This window comes from Carassius carassius, chromosome 20 (assembly GCF_963082965.1).
Source record: "Carassius carassius chromosome 20, fCarCar2.1, whole genome shotgun sequence".
NCBI classification, from domain to species: Eukaryota; Metazoa; Chordata; class Actinopteri; order Cypriniformes; family Cyprinidae; genus Carassius; species Carassius carassius.
This window is the reverse complement of record NC_081774.1, coordinates 16360930-16385473: the sequence shown is the minus strand read 5'-3', so window position 1 is coordinate 16385473 and position 24544 is coordinate 16360930. Positions and strand designations below refer to the sequence as shown.

At 36.2% G+C, this 24544-nt stretch overlaps 3 protein-coding genes across 9 annotated transcripts in view; all 3 read right to left on the bottom strand.

Moving 5' to 3' along the window:
* The window catches only part of LOC132096486 (zinc finger protein GLIS1), a 29442-nt gene extending 16841 nt beyond the window's left edge, over window positions 1-12601 (bottom strand). The window contains exons 1-3 of one of the 5 annotated variants that reach the window (XM_059501872.1): window positions 12341-12601; window positions 1939-2047; window positions 806-1852 (exon numbers count right to left, since the gene is read on the bottom strand). In XM_059501872.1, coding sequence (XP_059357855.1) covers window positions 806-1747 — 942 coding nt within the window. In that variant the 5' untranslated portion in view covers window positions 1748-1852; window positions 1939-2047; window positions 12341-12601. Of the gene's footprint in view, window positions 1-805; window positions 2048-3588; window positions 3749-12340 lie in introns of those variants that run through there. The other 4 variants (XM_059501873.1, XM_059501871.1, XM_059501874.1 and 1 more) reach the window with 4 other exon arrangements.
* A 462-nt stretch (window positions 12602-13063) lies between these two features.
* ndc1 (NDC1 transmembrane nucleoporin) lies at window positions 13064-22850 on the bottom strand. 3 transcript variants are annotated; one of them, XM_059501867.1, is made up of 18 exons: window positions 22687-22849; window positions 22256-22376; window positions 21176-21277; window positions 20890-21064; window positions 19047-19176; window positions 18006-18114; window positions 17849-17900; window positions 17599-17731; window positions 17403-17495; window positions 16985-17066; window positions 16742-16906; window positions 16362-16622; window positions 16063-16181; window positions 15783-15833; window positions 14046-14109; window positions 13850-13950; window positions 13585-13745; window positions 13064-13449 (listed from the first exon to the last, which is right to left on the bottom strand). In XM_059501867.1, the coding sequence occupies exons 1-18, from the start codon at window positions 22723-22725 to the stop codon at window positions 13386-13388; spliced, it is 2022 nt and encodes a 673-aa protein (XP_059357850.1). In that variant the 5' UTR covers window positions 22726-22849; the 3' UTR covers window positions 13064-13385. The 3 variants fall into 3 exon arrangements, with proteins under 3 accessions (XP_059357850.1, XP_059357851.1, XP_059357852.1); XM_059501868.1 differs by lacking the exon at window positions 15783-15833; XM_059501869.1 differs by lacking the exons at window positions 13064-13449; window positions 13585-13745; window positions 13850-13950; window positions 14046-14109 and adding an exon at window positions 15690-15714 and having other exon boundaries at window positions 15745-15833; window positions 22687-22850.
* A 427-nt stretch (window positions 22851-23277) lies between these two features.
* zgc:113691 (uncharacterized protein LOC503529 homolog) lies at window positions 23278-24411 on the bottom strand. Its single transcript, XM_059501866.1, has one exon. It carries the CDS (start codon window positions 24329-24331, stop codon window positions 23582-23584), a length of 750 nt encoding a protein of 249 aa, XP_059357849.1. The 5' UTR covers window positions 24332-24411; the 3' UTR covers window positions 23278-23581.
* Between the last annotated feature and the right edge of the window lie 133 nt (window positions 24412-24544).

The window sequence follows — 24544 nt, the reverse complement described above, 5'->3', positions numbered from 1 at the left end:
AAATGATATGTATTAGTAAAACAACACCTGTGTTCAGTATCTGGCACAATATTGTGATATACACTACCCAAAGAAAGTCTCTTAAGCACACCAAGGTTTTTCAGTTAAAATCAATGTTATCTCTTTTTTATATATTTTATTTTTAATGTTGAGTCATCAAATCATTCTAATATGCTTATTTATAATATTTTAACATAATAAATATTTAAATAATATATTTCTGTTAATGCACTTTTTAGCAGTCTTTGACGATGGAAAGTTAAAAAGAACAGCATTTATTTGAATTAGAAAACTTTTGTAACATTAAAGATGTCTTTAGTGTCAATTCCGATTAACTTAATGTGTCCCTGCTGAATAAAAGTGTTTATTTCTATAATCTTGAGCCGAACTTCTGAATGGTAATGTAGATGTGACAGAGTGTATAATTGAGCTCAGTGAAAATGGCAAACCAGGGCCTGACACACCAGAAAATGATATAAAATTATAATGAGTAAAATATACAATAATCATTACCAGAAGGTCCAATATTTAAAAGATTTAAAATGTAGTTTTAGACTAAATGTTAAGTTGTTGTAACTAATAAATTCAGATTTCGCATTAAAGAAAAATATCTGTTTAAGTATTTTTTTTTTTTTTTCAGCATGTCTAAAAACTCTTTTCCTGAAATGTAGGTCAGATTAGGTCACTCTCTGGGTGTCACAAGTTAGGAATTTTTACTTTTTTTTTTTTTTGTAAGTCCTATTCTATGCTGTAATGTTTAATATTATTGTAAATTCACCTGATTGAAAATAAAAACTGAACTCACCATGCATTTGTTGGGCTTTTCACCAGAATGGACTCTCATATGAATAAGCAGTTTGTATCGAGCATTGAAGGGCTTGTGCCGACGGACACATCCTGCCCAGAAGCAGGTAAATTCCTCGCCTTTTCGCTGATCTATGTGAACCTTCTCTATATGTCTGACCAGTTCTTCTTTCAGCCCATAGGTAGCCCTACAATCCATCCATCTGCACGGCTGTTCTTCACTCAGGTGTTCATTCATTCCCTCAGCTCCAGGAAGCCCACTCAGTCCCAGATCATTCTTCAACTGCTGCAGTGTAGGAAGCTTTTCTGATACTTCTGTCTGAGTATTGTGAAGGTTAAGATGCTGGCTTTGTTCTTTGGCTGCGTCTGTGTCAGTGCAGAGATACTGAAGGAGATCTTCCTTGTGCAGAAGCTTCTCGTTACAAAGATGGAATTCAGCAACAGGTTCTTGTTTAGGAGACTTAGGATACAAACATCCTTCTAGAGGTTTCTGCGGTGTGCAACTGTATAGAAGGTCCTGGGCCTCAGGTAGACCGCAGAGAGTCGAAAGAGATGGAGAAGTCAAACACAGCTCTGACATTGAGCCAGATGAGTGGCTTGAGGAAGGAGAGGAGAAGGATGGAGAGAAGGCACTGAAAGATGACGTGGACAGGGAAGAGCAGAATAAGGAAGGGGACAATGTGTCGCTCACGTGCGATAGGTTATCTACAACCGACGTGTCACTCTTTACGCTGCTGATATACGACACAATGGTTCTTTCTGTGGAACAGACCAAATCGAAATCATCTGTTGTTATCGACACAGGCGACTCAGACAAGCTCCACATCTTCAGAGCTTCCATGTGAACAGCTTGGTTTAAAGAAGACAGGTATTTTTCATCATTGTTCACAAGGTCACACTGGTCCAGCTGAGCAACCGCTGGACTTAGACCTGTAGGCCTCATGATGTTCTTCCAGTTAGCTTCCCTCTGGATGTGAATCAAACTGTAGAAATTATTCAGGGGTCGCAAATGTTAGCAGTGACACACCTGTGATGATTCACAAGGTACCTGGAAAGAACGTCAGGAAAAAAATGGATGAATTTATGCTGTCAATTCCAATCAGAAATATCAGCTCAAGTGTGTTGGTAGAAGACCTCAGGATAAACTGGTGCATGTGGAGGCTGAATGGTGTTTGGTTTTTCCATCATATAAACGGTTCCAGAATGCAAAGCTCCGTTCAGTCCTTTCGCCAGTCACTGTTTACTACAAAGGGAAAAATAAAGGGTAAAAATTCGTATCAATGTAACGATTACAGTAAAAAAAGAACAAGGAAAAACCTCATCATCACTGTTCAAAAGTTTGGGGTTATTAGAAAATTTTTACTTTTGGTAATCAAGAATGTATTCAAATAATCAAAATAGACTGTAAAAGATGATTATAATTTTACAACAGATTTCTATTTCAAATAAATTCTGTTTTGACCTTTCTTTTTATTAAAAAGAATCCTGAAAAAACTTGCGTCAGAATTATTAAGCAGCACATTGTTTTCAGAAACAGCATTTCAGAATGATTTCTGAAGGATCATGTGACTGAAGACTGGAGTAATGATGATGAAAATACAGCTTTGCCATCCCACATGGAAAGAAGCTATATGTAGATATATGCGCATATATGAAACCTATATGCAGTGTATATGCACATATATGATAATATATATATGTGCATATATGCTGCATACATGCGTATATATGCCATATATAGGCAAAATTGAGGTGCATATATGTGCATATACAGATAGGCACATCTATTAATTCGAAGCTCACGGCTCTGAGAAGAGCAACAAGATAATTATTTTTTTTCTGTTCAGTTTTTTGTCTTATTTTTGTTCTTGTACTATTTGATTGTTCTTGTAAATAAATAATGTACATTTCTACATTTTGGACTTTTATTTATGTTGCCTAGCAACTATGGATTTTAATTTTACTATTATAGGTGAACATATAGGTGCATATATACGTGCATATATATATATATATATATATATGTACACATGTGTAAATATATGTGTGCATATATGTACATATATGTGTATATATATATATATATATATATATATATATATATATATATATATATATGTGTGTGCATATATAATATAGGAAAACGGCCAATTTTATATATATATATATATCACATATATTAAAAACCTATATCGAAACATATATGTTTATATAGGTTTTTTCCATGTGGGATATCAGCAATAAATAAAACTTTCATTTCAAATATTTAAAAATAGAAAATAGTTATTTTAAACAGTAATACCATTTGACTACATTGAGTGAGTGACGTGACATTTAGCGAAGAATGGTGACCCATACTCAAAATTCCACAACTTCCCCATATTGCTGTTTTTACTTTTTTTTATCAGTAAATAAATCAACAAATATATTAGTTTACTGCCATGTCTCCTTACAAAAAAATGTTTCCTGTGCACCATAACAGAGGCTTCTCATTACAGAAAAAGTGGGGAGAAATCATCTTTGCTATATGACTATGTCTGTTGGAAATACTCAAAAAATGCATATTCCCAATTAACAGATTTGAGTCATGCTAATATTGTACTGCTTGTTCATCAAAATAGCTGCATTTGCACTGACAGTGATTAAATTTGCAGAGACCAGAGTCTTCACTTCCTTGTTTCCAGTAGGTGTCCTGTCTGGTCTCAAATAGAAAACAAAACAATAAACCATTTGTCACTGTGAATCTCAGTCTGCATTAACTTTCCTTTAAATCATAGACGTAACTGTACAAGAACGCCTGTGTTACTGCAGTTCCTCTTCTTAACAGACCGTACCACCAAACCAAACTCCTCAAGGGTGACATCCACAGCCGCTGAAAGCCTGCAGACCACCGAGGTCAGAATCACTGCACTAGTAGCCAATATGGTTCAATAAAAACTCTGTCAGTCCTTTCATGAATTGGACTTGATTAGGGTGTGTGTTTTTCTTCTCTTTGAGGGTGCAGGTAGCAATGTTCAGACTTGGTAAAGATTAACAGAGAGACATTTGTGCCCTGACAGATTGCTTGGAACCAGGATGCAGATATCTGGTACCAAAACCGAGACTCTAATGTACCACATCCCTCAGCTAATGAGAAGCAGGCCTGGAACAGTGGTGAAGAGTCTTCAAGAGGTCTCTCCTGTCCAACACTCACACTACTGTGCTAAATTCATGCGCGCTTTAACACTCTGCACACATTCGCTCAAGTGATCCAGTGATGTGCTGCCATGATTGAGCTGGCAAGTTAAAGCGAGAGTGATTTGACTACATGCATCAACAGGGCTTAATATGTCAAATCCTCTTCCCACATTGTATGTGTATAACACTACTGTAAATAAGATTAAATCTAAGTTTATAATCACAGAAGATAAAGTGTAGCATTTCTACTCAATTTTCTTTTCTTTTTTTAAGTTTATGGCCATGCCTTCTTACAGTAAATGTGTTATTTAAACAGAAACATATTTAGTAATGGGTCACTGTGGTTTTCTCTTGCAGAATAAGTGGTGAGGAATCTAATGAACAAATTATAATGACTAAATGTCTGACAGAATATCAAAAATATATCATGCATAACTCTGAAAACCACAAATCAGAACCCAAATTTATGACCAATTAAACTCACACACACACACACACACACACACACACACACAAAAGCACAATTATATTAAATGTTGATGACATCTATTTTGCAAATGCCTCTTATATTGCTGTAAAGTTTCAAGGTTCATTACACAAATGCGTTTGGTTACCCACCGAAAATAAGGAAAACAAACGAGCATATTAAAATAATAAGAAATCTCTACATACTCATGGGAACACATGAGTTCCAGCATGGCATGACTAATGGATTGATTCGGTGTAACTGGTATAATAAGATTCTCCGGCCAGTAGTGGTTCACTAAAGTGTTGTTGTCCTGTCCATTATGCTCTCACGCCTAAAGAACTTAATGGAGAAACACCATATGCCACTCTTGAAGTTATTCAATACTGTTCAGACTTTACCAGAGGTCTTTAAAATTCCTTCCACTCAAATTGTGGGTATATTAAACACCTCAGCTAAATTCAGTTTTATACAAGATGAAAATGTACACCTTTAAAGGAATGGTTCACCCAAAAATGAACATTTTGTAATCACATTTACTCACCCTCATGTCATGGCAAACCTGTATAAGTTTGTTTTTGAACACAAAAGATGATTTTGAAGAAATGAACAGTTTTTGGTCCCCATTGACTTCCAAGGGGAAAGAAATACAATGTAAGTCAATGGGCACCATCAACTGTTCGATTACCAGCATTATTCAAAATATCATATTTTATGAATAAACATAAGAAAGAACGACACGAGAGTATATACATTTCTGGGTAAATTCTCTGTAAATTGTCTTCAGCAATTTTCAGAATTATGCTGAATGAAATAACCTATTATTGCCTTTAAAAAGCTGAGTTTTAAGGGAAATTGCTTATGAAATTGGAACAAATGCATAAGAAAACCATATGATTCCATTTAAGGAATTCTTTCATTTTAATATCACCACAGATTGCTAAAACACAGCTGTGTAATCTGACTGGGAAATGAGTACTTATTTAGCAATAAATACTTCTGTCTTCATTTTCAGAGCACTTCTATTTTAGAACAAACATATGTTATAAAATGCACCATGGCACGACACTATTAAGATTTATTACACAAATGAAAATTATGTTTTCATATGTTTTTTTTTTATATCATACTCTGTACTTGTTGGCTAAACGTGTGGCTGGCATGGTTATTGTCTCCAGAATGGGCATGGAAAGGTGACATAAATGAATCTGCTTTGTAATTACTCTGATTTATTACTTTGGAGCAGGTGCTTGGCAGCTGTTAACTGAGCAGAGGGAAAAGACATAATTAACCCTGATGTTAAGGTTTGTGTCATTTTCAACTCTGCCACTTTCAACAAGCCAGACATCTTTGAAGTACATTCAAAGACTGGATTCAAGCTAAACTAGCAGGACTATCCATCTCTTCTTACTAAACATAACATAATAAATGATGAGACACACAGCCTTGAAAAGAGGATTAATATCCTTTACCACATTTACATTTAGTCATTTATTCAAAGAGACTTACAAATGAGGAACAAACAGTACTAGTTTATCATACAAGAGCTAATAACACACTCAAGTGGAGTAATACTGACAGAAACAAAGCTAGTGCAGAAGAATTTAGAAAACTGAAAGAGTGCAGGAGTTCAAACACCTCACTAATAGTATCTACTACAGAAAAACAATACAAGATACTGTAAAGATAAATGACTGTACTCTACCTTTGTACACATCCACCATAATTAACTCTGGAAATTGCCATAATTGCATAAAGTCAAGCTGATTAATTGTCAGTTGATGAGGGTCTGTGAATGCGTTTTGTTTTGTACATAAAGGTATAGGCTGTGAACAGAAGTTACACATCTATAGTCTTTGGCTACATTTAAAGTAAGGTAAAAACAATCATATTAATGTGTGAATATTTTAATAAATACATTTACATTTATTAAAATGTAATTTTTGTTATTTTATGTAGCTGCAATATCATATAAACACCCACTACTGGTCATAAGTGCTGCGATTTACATTATTAGTGCATTATTCTTAATATACTGACTATGTTTATGAATTGAACCTTATTATGAAGTAATAATGTTTTCTAAAAACCTTTCCTATATATAAAAAAATTCTATAGAGCCATAACTTGTATAACTTCATAAGGACACACAGTATAAATGGGTATGTGGGAGCTCCATAGTGGTCCACTGGTTATATTGTGGCGCCAGTAAAAAAAATTTTTTTGTATTTAGTGATGGAAGACGTCTGGATACGTGGACTTGTGTCTCACTGGGGACATTGGGTGTCTCACATTACCGACTGTTATTAAAGCACTGACGGAAGGATGCATCACTGAAGAACTAAAGCTGACCGCACTGCCACCCCATCAGTCCGAACATTTACAAGCAAGTGCAAATCTGTGAGAAAACTCAGCTGAACTCCCGAGCCAGGAAATTCCACTGAAATAACAGTGGTTGAATCCAAACCACCAGACATGGACAGAGCTTCTCTACTGAACACGGTGGGCAGACGGACAGTACGTGGAGCCAGTACTTAAACACTCCACATGTCTGCCAACAGCATGGCGTTTGAGGAGACGAGACCTCTTTAAATTACACACAGTTAATTGGTTTTGACTTGTATTCCATATTTCACGACATCTATTCTGGTTCTGGTCGAGTAGGCTAAATGTCCATGATTACAGATTTACAAGAATGAAGACCAACTGGTGAAAACTGATTAAATGTAAATGTAATGCAATACTCTTGGTGAAACACAAGTTATGCTAAACCATTTTGCATCTGAGGTATAGCCTAATGCTGATAAAAACAAAATCATTTGGAATTGTTCCTCTTTTTTAGTCAGAAAAAAATAACTTAATCAAAGAACTCATCTGGCCTCTGGACAATCTTATTGCTCAGCCATTGAGCCAGCATACGGCATACATTATATACTGTACATCATACATCTATAGATCTATATCTATCTATCTATCTATCTATCTATATGTATGTATATATATGTATATATATATATATATATATATAAACACACACACGGTCAGAATTGTTGATACCCTTGGTAAATGAACAAAGGCGGCTATAAAAACAAATCCGCATTGTTAATAATTTTGATCTCTTATTTTAAAAAAAATCACAAAAATCTAACCTTTGATTGGAGAATAAGAATTTAAAATGGGAGAAAATATCATTATGAAATACATGTTTTTCTCTAATACACATTGGACACAATTAACGGTACCCTTATATTCAATACTTTTTGAAACCTCCATTTGCCAACATAGTATAGGAGATTTCTCCTATAATTCCTGATGAGGTTAGAGAACACCTGACGAGATAAGAGACCATTCCTTCATCCAGAATCACTCCAGATCCTTCAGATTCCCAGCTCCATGCTGGTGCTTTTTCTCTTCAATTCACCCCGTGGAGGTCAGGGAACTGGAATGGCCATACAGCAGAAGCTTGGTTTTGCAGCAGAAGCCCACAATAAGATTTCTAAAAGAGTCAGTCACTTTTAGATTTTTTTTTTTATCTGTTGGTATTTGATACAATCAATGATGCCATGTGTCTAAACAAGATGTCCAGGACCTCCAGCAGAAAAACAGGAACACAACATAAAAAAAATACAGCAGTATATTTAATTGTGCACATGGAGTACTTTTTATGTCTGTTCACACCCAAACCCATCTTGAGTGTTTCCTGCTAAAAAGCAAAATGTTTCAGTTACATCTGTCCATAGAAGCTAGTCCTGTTTGAAGTTCCAGTTGTGTCCGACAACTGCATATGCTGGAAATTGTTTTTTGGTGAAAGTATTTTCTTTTCTTGTTTTTTTTTTTCTTGAAGCCCTCCCAAACAACATGTGGTGGAGTAGGTGCTGTTTGATAAGGTTTTCTGAATCCGAAACCCAACCTTTTTCTGCAATTCTCCAGCTGTGATCCTTGAAGAGTTTTGGGCCACTCAAACACTCCTCTTTACAGTGCATTAGGACAATATAGACAAAACTTCCTCTTCCAGACAGATTCATAACATTTTCTGTTGATTGGAAATTCTTAATTATTGCCCTGATGATAAATGGGAATTTTTCACTGCTCTAGCTCTTATTCTTAAAGCCACTTCACTAATTTGTGACGCTCAATTATCTTTTGCTGCACATTAGAAATATATTCTTAGATTTTTTTCTCATTGTGATAGATGATTGAGAGAATTTGGCCTTTGTTTTCCCTCCTCTTTATATTTCTGTGAAACAGGAAGCCATGGCTGGATACTTTCGTGTTCATAATCACCCTGTTGTTCACAAAATTGTGAATATGAATAGGATATAATATGAATATATTTCAGATATATTTTACACACAAGATTTTCTAGGTGGTACCAGTAATTGTGTCCAACGTGTATTTAGGAAAAAAGAAGAAATAAAAAACCTTTCATAATGATATTTCCTCACATTTGAAATTCTTATTCTCCAATGAAAGGTAAGATTTTTGTGAAAAAAAAAAAAAAAAAAGATCAAAAGGATTAACAATGCAGATTTACACAGCCTACTTTGATCATATTTCAACAAGGATATCAACAATTCTGACCGCGCGCATGTGTGTGTGTGTACAAGTCAACACCGCAACATTCCATCATAAAAATATCATGTTGATTTTTATTTCATGTAAAAAAATTAAAAAAAAAAAAATCGAAGTTGCACGGGCAAGCATTTATAATGCAAGTGCTTTGTAAAAAATATCCTGTTAAATTTATAATTAAAAACAGTAAAAAAAAAAAAAAAAAAAAAAAAAAAAACTGTTCACAATGTTTCAGATGGGGCATATTTGTGTCATATTTTACTATAACTATATAATTCATTAGATGTTACATTATTTTGCAGTAATGTGTCAATGTGATGTTTGATTAACCTACAGTAAACAGGTTTTCCTGTAAATGTTTGCTTTCTTATATTATATATATATATATATATATATATATATATATATATATATATATATATATACACATGACTTAATTTGTTTTATTTAAAGAAGTTGTATGATGACCTATTTTTAACCTATCCTGTCCTTTTAATATAACAGCAGCCTTGAACCTCTTTTAAAAGCCATATTAAAAAAGAAAACTGTCCTCCTGCATTTCCAATCAGATTTCCAAAGCTCAGCATGTAAATCCATGATTTCTCAGAGATTTGTAGAAAGAGAAGCTAAAAAAAAAAAGACAAATCTAAGTTTCACCTATAAAGCACACCACAGAAATAAAACTCTGCGTACAGAAGAGAAGTGTTTTTGGGCTTGTTGCAGTGAAAATATCTGATGATCCCCCACAGTGTTCTTGTTGGTCTCAGATCATATTTCCAAGCATTCCATAAAAGTTTATGGAATCTTGGCTTATACGCATGAAGGCCCAATATGTGAGGTCGGTTCTTTTTAAATGGAGTCAACCGGAACCTTAAAGTTCTATTTTACAGTTCCCGTCAACACTATCATCATCACATTCAATTAACTTTAAGAGCTGACTTAAACCACAGCAATACATATAGCATGAGTGGTATGCTTTCAAGACATTTACATGGACATGAAAATGAATTTGACAGTCACTCAAGCGTTTGTTTAAAGGAACTTTTGGAGTATTAAATGGCCAATAAAAATAACTTGTCACTGTAGTGATTTACAGCACAGCAACAATGCTGGTAATATAAACTGGAGCAGCCCAAAATCATCACAGAGAATCGAGAGACACCTGTGAATGGATGTATGAATACTGAGTTCAGCAGTTTATGTAAATTTAGCACAGAAACAATAAGGATTGTTAAGAGATTTAGACTGTGCATGTTAGATATCTCACATCTTGTTGTTAAAGGAGAATTTATATTTTTGTCAGATAAAGTCTCACTTTTACCCATACAAGTTTACAAGTCTCCAACGACACTCAAGACTTTAGTCTATGCTGTCTCAAATAATTCAAGTCTCACTGAAAGACGCTCTACTGTTTGAGTTACAAGAATGCTCCTCTAGAAAGTCATTATTATAATACACAAATAATGTATTTTCCCATACCTATTCACTTTACTGTTCATAAGTCTCTAATTTGAGTCTTAAGTCAATTCTTTTTTTTATTTTATTTGTTTACTTGTGTGAATGGAGTCTCTGCGATCATTTGTTCATTCATGTCATGAGCAATTAAACCAGCCCATGAACAAAACAGTTAATATTCACTCAGAATACCAAATCAAACCCGAACTTCTTTAGACAGTGTTAAAAGAAGATCAGGGAAAACGAAAGGCCAAAAGCATCATATCAACCTATATTTAGTTCTGCTTCATCTAGTTTTAAATACCACAAACATACAAGCTGGAAAAACAAACTTGATTGACAAATTTGATGACAGAGCTTTTTAAAGGGTAAAAGACCACTTAAAGCCCATGATTATAAATCACAAAATCTGGCATCATTAATACAGCATTTATGGAAAGAACTTCAGATTTTTCCAGTTTCTGGTAAATGTAGAACCTTTAGCTTGCCATTCATGCTTAATATCTTTAGTGCAGCCCAAAGCAAAACAAAAAAGTAATGAAATGATCCTCTGCTTGACGCATAACGCCGTTATAATGTGAGGCTATGAATTGGCTTTCACTGTAAACGGACTGATTTTTTTCTTCCGGGATTTCTGGCCAACTCTGATACAGTTAAACACGAACTTAACCATTGACCACGTTGTAAAAGCCAATAGTGCATGAAAAACAAGTTTTCTTTCAATCCTTAAAACATAAAAAGTAGATTACCTAAAACACCCTCATGTGCAGAAAAATGCATGAATAATTTATATTTTAGAAAATGCAAGCCAGCCGAGATTTTGTTCCGTTTACAGATGTTTTTAGCAAATCAAATGTTTAAGTGCAGTATCATTGCAAATCCTTTATTGATAACTTTTTGGTTCAGTTTACATGAATCTAAACTGATAAATTAAAGACAGACAAGGACTAGAAAAGATGAACTGAAGTTTTCATAAAAATGCAAAGTATTACACAAGAAGGAAACAAGCAAGAATGTTTTGGTCAGTCAAACCATGAGAAATAACGTCCCTTGAGAGAGACAGAAAAGTATTAATCCTAAACAATTTCATCATGTATTACCATCTCAACCAAACCAAAATAGCCGAGGGCAGCGGATGAATTGCAGCAGTTTTTTCATTATGTGCACACGTTTTTCTGAATTGCCTGTTAAATTCAAAACAGTCTTCAACTGGACATCAAAATATGTTCACCATAACCTTATATTTTAATTTCCCCATAGACAACTCCAGAACGTCCCATGCCTGTCTGTCTTCTATGATGGACCATAAAAATCTAAAGTATTTAATAATGGACTTAATTTCCCAATAATTCAAATTGTGTCATTTACTCACTCTCATGTTGTTATAAACGTATCATTTCCCATTTTGGGGTAAACTTTCTCTTTAATAGGATAAGTTTCTAGAAACCTGAACATAAATTATCTGGAATAGGATTAAGAGTGAAATTAAGTCTTGTTTAAAAAAAAAAAAATCCTTGTGAATGATTTTTCCAGGACCTGCAACAAAGCCACATATTTCATAATCCCAAGGCTGGACTTGCTGGATCAAATATAATGCGTTTATCTAAATATAGAGGAAATAAGAAAGGAAAAGTACTGTTTTGCTAGCAGATACCACATGGACAGTATAGACTACAAAGGAAAAATAGATGCTCATCTTCAGCGTGTAATGTCAACATATTCATTAATCATGTAAAATAAGCATTCAACAAATTAACTGAAAATATTCATCAGCCGATCGAGCTGATCCCAAAAGATGATGGTTTGATACGGATGTAGCATAATAAATAAGTGTTATGTACTGTGGTAAAAGTGCAGTAAACTTACCCGTGGTTGAATCACTGTTAGTCCACAGCTGCAAAAACGACACGAGAGTAAAACTCATCCATCCTTCCCTCAGAGTGAAGACCAGCCCCATAACCCAGAAACTGCTCCATCTCTTCCTTCTTAAAAGCGACTGAAAGTGAAACATAACCGCCTTCTCGTCCTTAACGCGAGTAAACCGGTAACGATAATGTAATGACGTTAGATAAAACCGACAAAAATGAAACCCGCTCGTCTTTGGAAGGAAACCGGCGTTGTGCTCCATAAGTGTCAACGTTAGCCTACTAATGAACCTTGATTCATTAAATCAGCGTTAATAGACAGTGATTCACAACCCAACACAAAACTACTAAACTAGAAAGTCAAACTGTTATTCATTCTTTCCCAGAAGATATTTAACAAACCACCTTTGGTTCAGCCATCAGTAATTAGTATTACAAACAAGCTTGTGGGGATTTAGTTGGAAATATAGGCCTAGATAATATTAATAGCATATCACAAAATGTCTCTTTTAATATGACGTTTCTATACACAGGAGTTTATATGATATTCAGTGATAAAATCCCATTTGAAATTAACCACACTTTTAGTCAAATGTGCAATCGCAAACTGCTGTGAAGAGCAGAACACAAACAGCGACGTCTGCCGTTAATCAGAGGAAATGCACACCAAACTTTGTCTGCAGCCACTGACATGGCATTTTACAAAAGTTTATTTAACTGTATTCTCTTTCGGTAAACAAATACACCAAATGTGTTTATGGTAACCAGATAATCAATGATGCAAGATTTAAAAGGGTGGGGGCTGACCCCCATTTTTTGTTATTGGGAGCATAATGAAATTTAAATATACTGAGGATGGATTTCAGTGGGAAATAAAAGTGCAGCACTTGGCTGTAAAGTAAGGCCTTGAGTGACATACAGCACTAATTCCCCATATATCAGACCTTTTGAAGAAAAAGCATATTGTCTTTGGGTCTCCACACACACACACACACACACACACACACACAACCAAAGGTATTGAGAAGATGATGTTGTGTGCTGCTCTATTCCTTGAATTCCAAGAACTGCTGAAGCCTTTTCCCATGTTCTGTTGAAATATTCACAGCACTGTAAACAAAAGAAAATTAACAACATGATTGAGGATAAACATGTATCTTATTGAATACAGAAGGTTCCCAAAACAAATTGATCCACTTTATTTTTTCTCAGAAAGAAATTACTGCAAATAACGACGGGACTTACTTCAAGTGCTCTCCGAAAGTGGTAGTTATCTTGTAGATGGCGGTCTTTAGCGCAGCCCTCAGAGCAAACCTTAGAGTCTTGTAAGTGGAGTCTCCCATACTGCAGATGGTCCTCACAGGTTTGCTGGAGGCATGTGGCAGTTTGAAGTGTCTGTCAACAGCCTACAATTTAAAAATGTAAGATTAACCAAATGAATCAACTTGTTGTCTTCATTTGGATTCCTAGATTATCAGTTTTAACACTTGTGGAAAATGACTTCTTTTACCTCTAGCAAGACTACCAAGCAGCTAAGAATATTGGGCAATGTGGTCTGCACAACTCCAAACTGATCCTCAGAGAAAGAGGCTGCCACCAGATGAGACAGTCCTTAAAAACAGAAGTAACAAAAGGCTCAATTAATTATTCAAACAAATATACATGTGAGATGGCATTTCTGAAAAGTTAAGTTAATATTTTCTGACCTTGGAGAGCCCAGATATGAGCCTGGCTGTCAGCAAACAGAGCTTGGCTAGAGGCTTCTGGAAGCTGTACATTAGATAAAATTATTTCACTATGGGGGGGAAAAAACTTCAGACATTGGGTATAAAAGATAAAGAAATGTACATAAATTATAAAAGTTACTGAAAGTTATTTTCACATAACTGAAATGCACTTTCTAATGTAAGAATACTGTGACACATGCAAGAAGATGCAGTGGAGATCATAAATAGAGAATCTATTAATTCTTGATTTTTCAGAAATAGTCAATTTTCATCGCTCAAAATATAAATGAATATTAGCTGCAGGTATACCATGGTTATACTAACGTGTTTGACAAAACCCAGGCATTTCAACAAAAACCTTTATTTTGGGGAAAACATTGATCAAATTTAGAGAACAGTAAACAGTGTAGCACGAAAGATTACAACTAAAATTCTGAACGGTTACAGCTGTCAGAAATTAGGAGGAAGTGTAGAGGCCCCAGCTTCGAATGACTTCAGCACATCTGTGGCCGCAGGATATGTTCGTTTCCCACACTACACTGGTGTGATCAAGGTCCACTCTTCATCAAGTCTCTTAAACAGTTCTGTGACTGTAGTGTATGGGTGTTCAACCCTGCTCCTGAGGACACACTGTCCTGCAAAGTGCCTCAGCCATTTCATTATTTCAGTGTTCTTAGCTTTAAGGAATTGCTTTACCCGTTTTGCAGTGTGACTGTGGCATTGTCTTGCATGAAAATTGCTGGCTGATTGGGCGATAAACAGATGGAAGGAACCACAGGTTGCTGAAGGAGGTTTGGATAAACATTTGCAATCACCCTGCCATGTAGCTGTAGAACAGGCCCAAGTCCAGCTGCAGAGAACATCCCCCAAACCATGACACTTCCTCCTCCACCTTCCACTGACTTCTAAACACACTTTAAATTTTGTTTTTCCTCAGTTTAATGCTGAACAAAAGTTTCCTATCAGACCCAAACAAATTAAACTTGCGCTCCTCAGTAAAGTGAACTTTGTACCAGTTCTCCTCTTCACACAACATGCTCCGCTGAGCTTAGCTTTTTGATGGTCTGCTAACGAGAGGCTTCGTCACTACAGGACAGGCTTTCAGTTCATATTTGAGACTCTGTATGCCTAAACAGATCCTTACCCTGTTCAGCGCTGAACTGGCAAGCAATTCCAGCTGCAGTGTTGAACCGATTTCTCATTGAGTGTCTGCATTATCCTGTCCTCTCATGCAATTGTCTTATGTGGATGACCAGAATTTTGGGGGTGCTTGAATTAGTGTTAACATAAACCTTGGAGTTAAAACTGTAAATGTTCTCTAATTTTGATCAGAGTTCTTGTTCAAATATCTTATTTAAGTTTTTTTGTACTGTGCTTCAGATTAAGCAGTGAGCTTGAAATGCAGGAAATATATAATTTATATTTTATATTATATATATGTGTGTGTGTGTGTAATAAATATATATATTACAAACACACACATACAGAAGTTAAAAGTATTTCAAAAGCCATTCACCCCTGAAAGCCCAGAGAGAGAGAAAAAAATAAAATTATGTAGTTACAGAGGGGAAACTACTGATGTTGGTGTTAATTTAAACATGGGCAGAATCTAGACGCATGCATTAATGATTCCTGTAACTAAAAATCTGTTGTGGGAGCATGCAACATGCAGCTGTAGACAAATCCTTCATTCAAATAATGCAAGCTTAACCTTACCTTGTTAAATAAATACATTATCAGCACCCGCTTTGCCAAAAAGCTTTTAACCTGAGCAGAACAATTGAGAGTATGACAGGAACATGAGTTAACAGGTGTCTCTAGGCCATGTAATGATATCACACTGAAACGTGAACTGCCCTTTCCCCCAGCAACCGAACTGGACACTGAAAAGCTTGTCCGTTTTGGTTCCTATGGATACACATGCTTGGAAACCAAGAAAACATTATGCAAAAATAAATGATTCATTTATAGGCCAGGTGTGACAAGAAGAGCTTACCTGCTCTCTCCTGTTCTGTAGCCACTGGGCCAGGAAGCTGGGTTTCTGATTGGCTGCAGGAGGACTAGGAACAGTGGCAGGGGCAGGGGAGGCAAGAGGACTGCCATTGGATTCTGATTCTGAAATGAGAACAAAGAAATAAACCAAATATCAGAGTATACATTATTGTTAACAAATGTGTTCATGCTTCTCACAAAGATTTACAAACACAGGGATACCATAAGAATTAATTTACAAAACCAAATACAAAAGATAAAAAAAAAATAAAAAATAAAAAGTATTTAGTATTGCTTTCTCACCTGTGGAGGCACTCCACAGTTTGGGCCCTCTCCTCATGATATGGGGGCTTTGTACTGCACCAGACCAGGGAGACTGGGGATCCTGTTGGCCAACCAGACGTCGAATAGCAGGGGAAGAGAAAGGGCTGTTCACATCTGGGGTGAAAGGAGCCGTCAAAGCACTGTTTGCACCCCCCACTGATGACTTGAAGACCGAACCAGGGGTCCTTAGCGGGACACAGAGTCGAGGGGTCTCAGCAATGCCCTCCGTTCCTGACACCACTACAGATAAAACAGAAAAAATAAAATCTCTCTCTCTCTGGAGCAATATGATTCCTCTTGTAGGTTATCAAGGGCAGTACTAGACTTGTGTTCAGATTTGCCCTTTTGTTGGACATTACCTGAGCTGCTTGAAGAGGCTGATCTGGTGTCACTGCTGGCAGACTGAGACTTGGCTCGGCCGTTAGAGGCGACCGCATCCTGATGAGCCACCAGTCTCTGTGTCAGCTCACTCAGCAAAGACAGACATTCCCCACTGATGGCGTTCCAGTTATGAGGGTGACCACCTACATATGCAGGTTCCATTAGTTTAGCAGTCATGAAAGTAATGAGTTTAGAGTTCTCTGAGAGTATTTAGTTGGTACCTGGCTGACTCAGACTGAAGACTTCTAGTCTGCGTGAGAGAGAATGTTGTGATAACAGAGCCAGGTCTTGTAGAGCCAAAAACTGTAAAACAGTCAGTTAATCAGTTAAGGAACTAGAATATCTTTAAACAGGAATCAATGACATTTAGGATCTGTTTTCAGGGTTTCAGCACACTTTTAACTATGATTTCATGACTTCAGTTTTTGATGATGTCTACCTTTTTATAATACATTTTAGAGGTTGCACTCACAATAAGCTGCTCTGCTTAAAGCAGTATTTAATAGGTAAGTTTAACTTAATGTATATTCCTTATAGTAATTTCCATAACTTAAGATTTCATTAAATTTCCATAAGCCTAGAGATAATTGAAAAAAAATATATATATAATTCTGAAAAGTAAAAGAAAAAATCCCTAACCTTCATGACTGAAGTGGTCTTCTCAGTCAAAACTTTGGGAAGACACTGCTCCGCATCCTCAGTAAATGTGGACTGCACTGGAAAACTGTAGGCCTGAAGATGCACAACCAGCCATCAGGATCATTTTCAAAACAGGTACTACACAAATGTCAGCTGCTTTGATACATCCCACAGAGAAACCCTCACATTAAAGTACCTCTGTGACATAAATCCTGAAGAGAAGCACAGTGAGATACCAGGTTAGGTACAGAAAAGTGCCACTGATTGACAGGTGGTAAAGGAGGGAGAAGTCTAGTAGTCCAGTCAATGAATCCAGCGACTGAAGAGAACTATAAAGTTGCAAAAGGGATATAAAGAGTCAAAAATATTCTTGAATGTGTTTATGGTGCTTTCATTCACATTAGGTAAACACTCAGATCTTGGTAGACTTTAGTTCCAAATCTGACCTGTCTATCTGTAGATTAAGTGTGCTGGAGATCCAGGTCTTAGGAATATAACCTAAGAAACAACATTTAAAAATAAAACAACATTTCAAGAGTATCTAACAGGAAAACAGACAATTATTATAGGATGCAGATCTGATCATCAATGTCATCAACTTACCAAAAAAGAAATAGAGAGCAGCAAAATTCCTGGCTGAATATAAGGCCTGAATAACACTGCACTTCACCACCATTAGCAGACAGCCCTTGAACCGTGGATATTTGTATTGCTGGGAGGGACAAAAGAGATTTGCATTGATAAATTATTAATGAAAGCATTAACGATTGAGCTATTTCTCATTCAATCATACTACAAAACATTTTACAAATAAATAGTGTATTAACAGTATAGACTAGTGGTGAAGTGAAACATTGTCATTGTGAAAATATTAGCCATATTAAATGACCCATCATTGGCTGATAAGAGTCAGAAGCACAACTTTTTCTTTTTTTGACAGAATTGTGAACCTACCACCCTTCTGAAGGGTGAACCTCACGACTCTAGTTTTCCTAATTACTTTTCTCAAGCAGACTTAATTTTCTAAATATTTCTATGTCTATTTATTTTACAAAATTTCAGGCAAAGTAAATATAAATTACATGCAGCAATCTATGTATGTGCATATACAATCCCTAAAGGGACTGGTGTCACTTCTCACCAGAGCTTACGCTATCTGCTGAAATGAACACGAAACTGACAGTTGGCAGAAGCTAGAGATTATGGTTTATAAAGTAATATGGATATTTGTCTTAAGCACATCACTTCACTTCAAAAGGCCTTTATTAACACGCCAGGGTGATGTGGAGCACTTTATGATGATGTATGGATGGATGGATGCATGTTTTTGGCCTTCAAAATCTTAACCCTCATTGACTGCCATTATAAAGTTTGGAAAAGCCAGGGCATTATTTAATATAACTCTGAGTGTATTTGTCTGAAAGAAGAACGTCATATACACCAAGGATGCCTTGACGGCGAGTAAATAATGGGGTAATTTTCACTTTTGGGTGAACTATCCCTTTAAATTAAACAGCGTGATATCATACAGTGTATATATCATATCGGCCATCTGCCAGCTCTCAAAGATACTGGTATCAGCCATAAAAAGATATTCATATTAACCACTACATGTAACATTTAGCAACTAATCTGAATACTTACTTGTATGGGTTGAAAGGACACATAGTACATATTTTGAACCACTCCCAAGAAACTATGACTGTATCCCATGAAGGCCCCAGCCAAGAGAAGAAAAAGATGATACTCATTCAGACAGGTCACTACTTCACCACTACAGAAGCAAACAGAAAATAAGGACAGTTATTATTCACATATTGTTAAGAGTTTTCATAAAGCAAAGTATGTCATTAAAAACAAACACAGACAGAGACAACATTTAATCTTTATTTTGGAGGTCCTCTTGGCCTGTATTAGGGTAAAGGCTGATTTATACTTCTGCGTCAGACCTACACCGTAGCCTACACCGTAGCACTCCCTTATGCCGTAGCCTGACGTGCACCTTTCCAAAAAAAAAAAACAGTATGGCAATTCAACGCGGACTGCAAGCACTGTGATTGGTCTGCTAGAATCCCTCTCTCTGTATGTGCTAGAGTTTTGTGTGCGTTTATGTTCACTTTAATATATTTTAAGCTGCGCAGGTGCGAGAGAGAGAGAGCCTATGGTATCACCAGTAATCAAAAAAATATACTTTCAAACATACTGATAAACTAACGTTAAATATAAAAATACTGTATTTTAAACAGTTAGTTCATATATTGTCATGCGCAACTGTCCTATTACGCGTCCTGAGACAAATTTGCCGCATCTGCGCACGGAAGTTATCAGTCTAATGTTCTGCAAAATCAGTCAGCGGTGAAAATCAATAGTCGATTTCATTTAAAGTCCAGCAGTTTAACACTAATATGGTAATAATATAATATAATAATATAAACAAACATGTTAAATATAAAGTATTTAAAACAGCTAAGTTCATATATTATGAGTGAAGTTGAATTGAACTGCTGCATCAGTCATACAGAGCTCCGGACTGTGCGCCTCATGATGAGCTTGACGCACCGCCACAGAAACAAGAATGAGATGCGTTCTAACATAACTGTGGCATTAAACTCAGTTTGTGAGGGCTCTTTAAAATATAGCACATATATAATAAAGGTCGTTCAGATTACTTGTTAAAGTGCAATGAAATACCTTATATCTGCAGATGATGTACGTCTGTTTGTGGATGGAGACTTTGTAACGGCCAAAACTCTGTATTTTGCATTCATCACATTATAGTGCAGTGTGAATGAAAATAATAACAGGGCGGCAGAGCGAACTTATCATCCACAGTGGTTCTCACGTAGTCCTTCTACGTCATCACCACATAGTGTGCTTTATAAGTTAAGTGATCAGTCTTTAAGAGAAGGACTACATGAGAACCACTATGGATAAGTTCGCTCTGTCGCCTTATTATTTTGTCTTTTTTTGTAAGCCAAGAAAGAGTTAATCTGTCATGTATGAGAAGAGCATATTGCCATGTACCAGCCATTAAATGCGTGGGACACCAACTCCTCATTTTCTATCTCTTTCATTTCATGGATTTAACGAGTTATCCGAGTCAAAGCGGACAACTTCAGCGACTACAGGCTCTAATGCTCCTGCGCTCGCACCCTCTTTCGCTATGCGCGCGGTGTTGTGTGTGTGTGTGTGTGAGAGAGAGAAATATGCAGTGGTGAAGTGAATTTGCTGGGCAGTTTGATAGCTGAAATATAATAGGCAGCCTAATAAAAATAAAAATAATAGTTATTATTATAATCTAATACATTAATAGGAAAATGAGCCTAATATCATCTTTATCATCAATATCATCTAATATTATCGACTGAGAAATCTGCTTATGTCGATATCTCTGACTATCGTCGATAGACGATAGTATCGTGTATCGGCACAACCCTAAATGACAGATCACTGTATGTTGGTCAAACAGAATCAGGTCATAACCCACCTCTCGCTTTGCCTGCAGGGAGTTCCTAGAGTGCTGTAACGTCCACCGATGGTAACAGAAGCACACCACATTACCAGCATGCCCATGGTGCAGTAGACCAAAGAATGAACACACTGTCGAGGGTGGAGCACCGTCCCCAGGAGAGCCATGCGTGAACATGGAATAGAGGGAACCACTTAAGGAAACACAAAGAGTGACATAAACAATCTGTATACATTTTATATTACAATGCAATAATTGCAAATGTAATGATTTTGCACATCCATAAAAGATAAAATCTACTCACAAGTGTAGAACTCCAGGTTAAAAAAGCCAGTGATCAGAACCACCCCACACAGCACCACAAGGGAAAAGATGGTGCTTGAAGCCGTAAGAAGACTTGTGCAATCTGGAACCAATGTTTGAGATGCTGACTAACATACAATTCAGATATTAACCATGTAAAACAAAGTATTATACGCGATGTGAATTTCCAAATTAAAATCAACGGTCAAAACGTTGCTGAAAAACATGTTGCTGATTATCTTGAAACGTGTATGATTGATAGTTTATACTTTAAAAATAAACTTAAAGTGCCCAGTTTTCCCCAGCGTTAACTACGCAAATGACAAATAAATGCCTCTTTACTCTTGATTGATAGTTTATACGTTTAAAAAAAAAAGTAAAACCTAAATTTCCCCTTCAGGTTGTGGTACACATCTCTTTGCTGAGAAATATTGACCTGTTTATATAAAGTGAACATAAGAACTTTTTTTTTTTTTTTTGGATCGGATTGAATCAACTTGGGTTTACTTGATTATTCACATTTAATAAAAACAAATCACATGTTACATGCGAATACCAAATATGATACATCAGGCTTTGGAGGAACATTTATTTGTACATCTCAAAGTCATTATTGTATCATATTATGTCATTGCATGTTTTGCACAACACGCACACACACAAAAAAAGTTATATATAATAAAACTAAGCATTTAAATATCACTATGACATTTTTGGGTTACAGATTGCAGTTTATGAAGCTTGTTATACTGTTACAAAGACCTTTTGATTTACATTACAAGCTAAGAATGTCATTGTATTATAAGGATCATAAAATCCAGATTAATTAAATATGATACGAAACAAACAAAAAAAACATAAGCAAACTTTATTTTATGTTTATTGTCCAAAGCAATCAAGAACTAAACTTTTCTTAAACGATCATTTCATTAATACGGTTTAGCATATATGTATTATGTCCGTTGAAGTCAGAACTACTGCTTATATAAATAATGGATTCACACTCGGCCACTTCTCTGTATCGGTAAGTTAACGTATTGGAATTCTGTATTTTGTTAGACACTAGTACTCGTTTCCTCACCTAATATCCATTGGATGGGGTGAAACAGGCTGAATCTACTCAAGAGCACAAAGACTGCAGTTGTCACTGGCAAGAGAAGCACAGACCATGCAATACTCGCCACAGCCCTCCAGATCACAACCTGAAAGAAATGAGATTGAATTTGGTCTAGCATAGGCACATTTCATACATCTATTCAGCCTCAAACACAATCTTTCTACGATTATAACTTTAAACATTCACTCCATTTCAGCTCAAATAATGAATAAATACTTAAATACACTATCACTTCAAACAGACATCAGAAGAAACTAAACATGTCACTATAACTGTACATGATAATGTCCAGAAGTCTTTTAACGTTACATATACTGCAGACCAAACACTGACTTCCTAATTGGTTAGGTGCCTTTCAGTTATTTAAACACGACTTACATTTAACCAGTCCTTACCTTTCTTATAAACCAAGAGTTCTGTTTCAGCGAAAACATTTTATCATTCTCGTTTCAGTTCAGCATCACTAGAATAAAATCCATATCAACATGGAAAAAGTGTGAAGATTACCCGCGCCACACATTCGAAGGACCTCATAAGGACCCCTGCGAATGTGTCTGACTTACTGCCTGAATACAATCACACTTAAATGTATAGCTGCTCACTCCATTAAAAAAAGGGCCATTATTTACTCATCTGCATGTGACTTTCTTTATTATGCTGGACATAAAAATAAGATATTTTGAGAAATGTGTGTAATGAAATACGATGGAAGTCAAATGTAACGTTAAAAGGTTTAGTTATTACAATTCTTAGGTTTAGTTATCAACATTCGATTTTTTTTTCTGTAGAGTAACGATTTCAGAAAAGTCATTATGGTTTGGAAAGAATTTATGATGAGTAAATGTTGACTGCATTTACATTTTGGGTGAGCTATCCCATTTAAGAAAGGGCCCATCCAGAAATGTGAATTCTGCGCAAATGTATGAAGTTCAAAAGATAATGAGACAGATTATTCAAGATTAAAAATAAAACAGAATAAAACAGAATAAATTACATATATATTTAATGTTAAAAGTATTTCATTATACACAATGTTTTGTGGGCATTAACGTACATCAAACAACAGTCAAAACGGTAAGAATGTGTCAATAGTAGAGAAATAATTATTGTACAGTAACATGGTCCTCAACCCTTCTCCAATGTTTCGGTTGTTTCAATCAGGTTGTTGCTAAATAATTTGAAACATACTAAAATCTAAATATTTATTTTAAAGTAAATGCAGTAAGTTGAGGCATTGAGCAGCATAATGACGCGTAGGCAGACACAAAATGTTTCGTGAAATAATAATCGTCAGTTGTGCATTCCTTTCGCTTCATTCTGAATTAAAGCGTTTTTCTCTCGATGAGAGTCATTCGCTAAAGTGATGCTGCGTCTTTCCAGACTGGTTCTGCTTTTATCCATCTCTCGGCGAGTCTTGGTCTCGAATGCGTTGGTGGGTAATATCTGGGTTGAACTGATGGACATCTCCGTCTGGACGCCTTTATGCACCAGCGGTTTTTGTCCGGGTCTCTGCGGTATGGCGGGCAGGGACAGCTGCTCCCGCTGAGCCTTCTTGTCCTCCCAGAGCTTCAGGAGACGCCGCTGGTTGTTGGTCATGTCCTTCAGGTTCTGTTGCAGGGACTGGACCTGGTCCTCCAGCAGAGTCTTCGAGGTCACGGTGTTGGCCAGCTCAGATGTTAGTTCATCAATCGTCAAACTTAATTTACCCGCTTTTTCAACAAGTGAATTGCACTCGCGCTCCTTCTCGTGCAGATCGTTGATTATATCCTTGGTGGTTTTCCCGTGAAATTTAGGACTGGCCTCTAAACCAATTTCAGCCCGCAGGACCTTCACTTGTTTCCGCAGCTCCTTGTTGTCCAAAGTCAATTGCTTTAATTTCTGTTTGAGCGCTTCGGTTGATCTTATTCGAGACTCGTATTGTCTCATTTTCTCCCTCATCATATTCTCGCGGTGCAAAGCATCGTCTCTTTCCTTCCGGCACTTTTCCAAAAGCTTTAAAGATTCGTATTTGGACACCTTTTCCACTTTCCCAGCCATCATTCATTTGCAGTTTTAAATGCAATATTGAAGAGACATGTTCCTTGATACATGTCGTCGGGTCAAATCTTCTTTAAATAGGTTTTCCACTGTGTAAAGGGGAACGGTTACTTGTGAAGCTGACATTCCTTCACAAAGGTTGTAGGTTTGGGAGACAGCTTCAGTGTAACTCTAAGCTAAGGCTAGAATGACCATTAATTAGGACACAACACACAT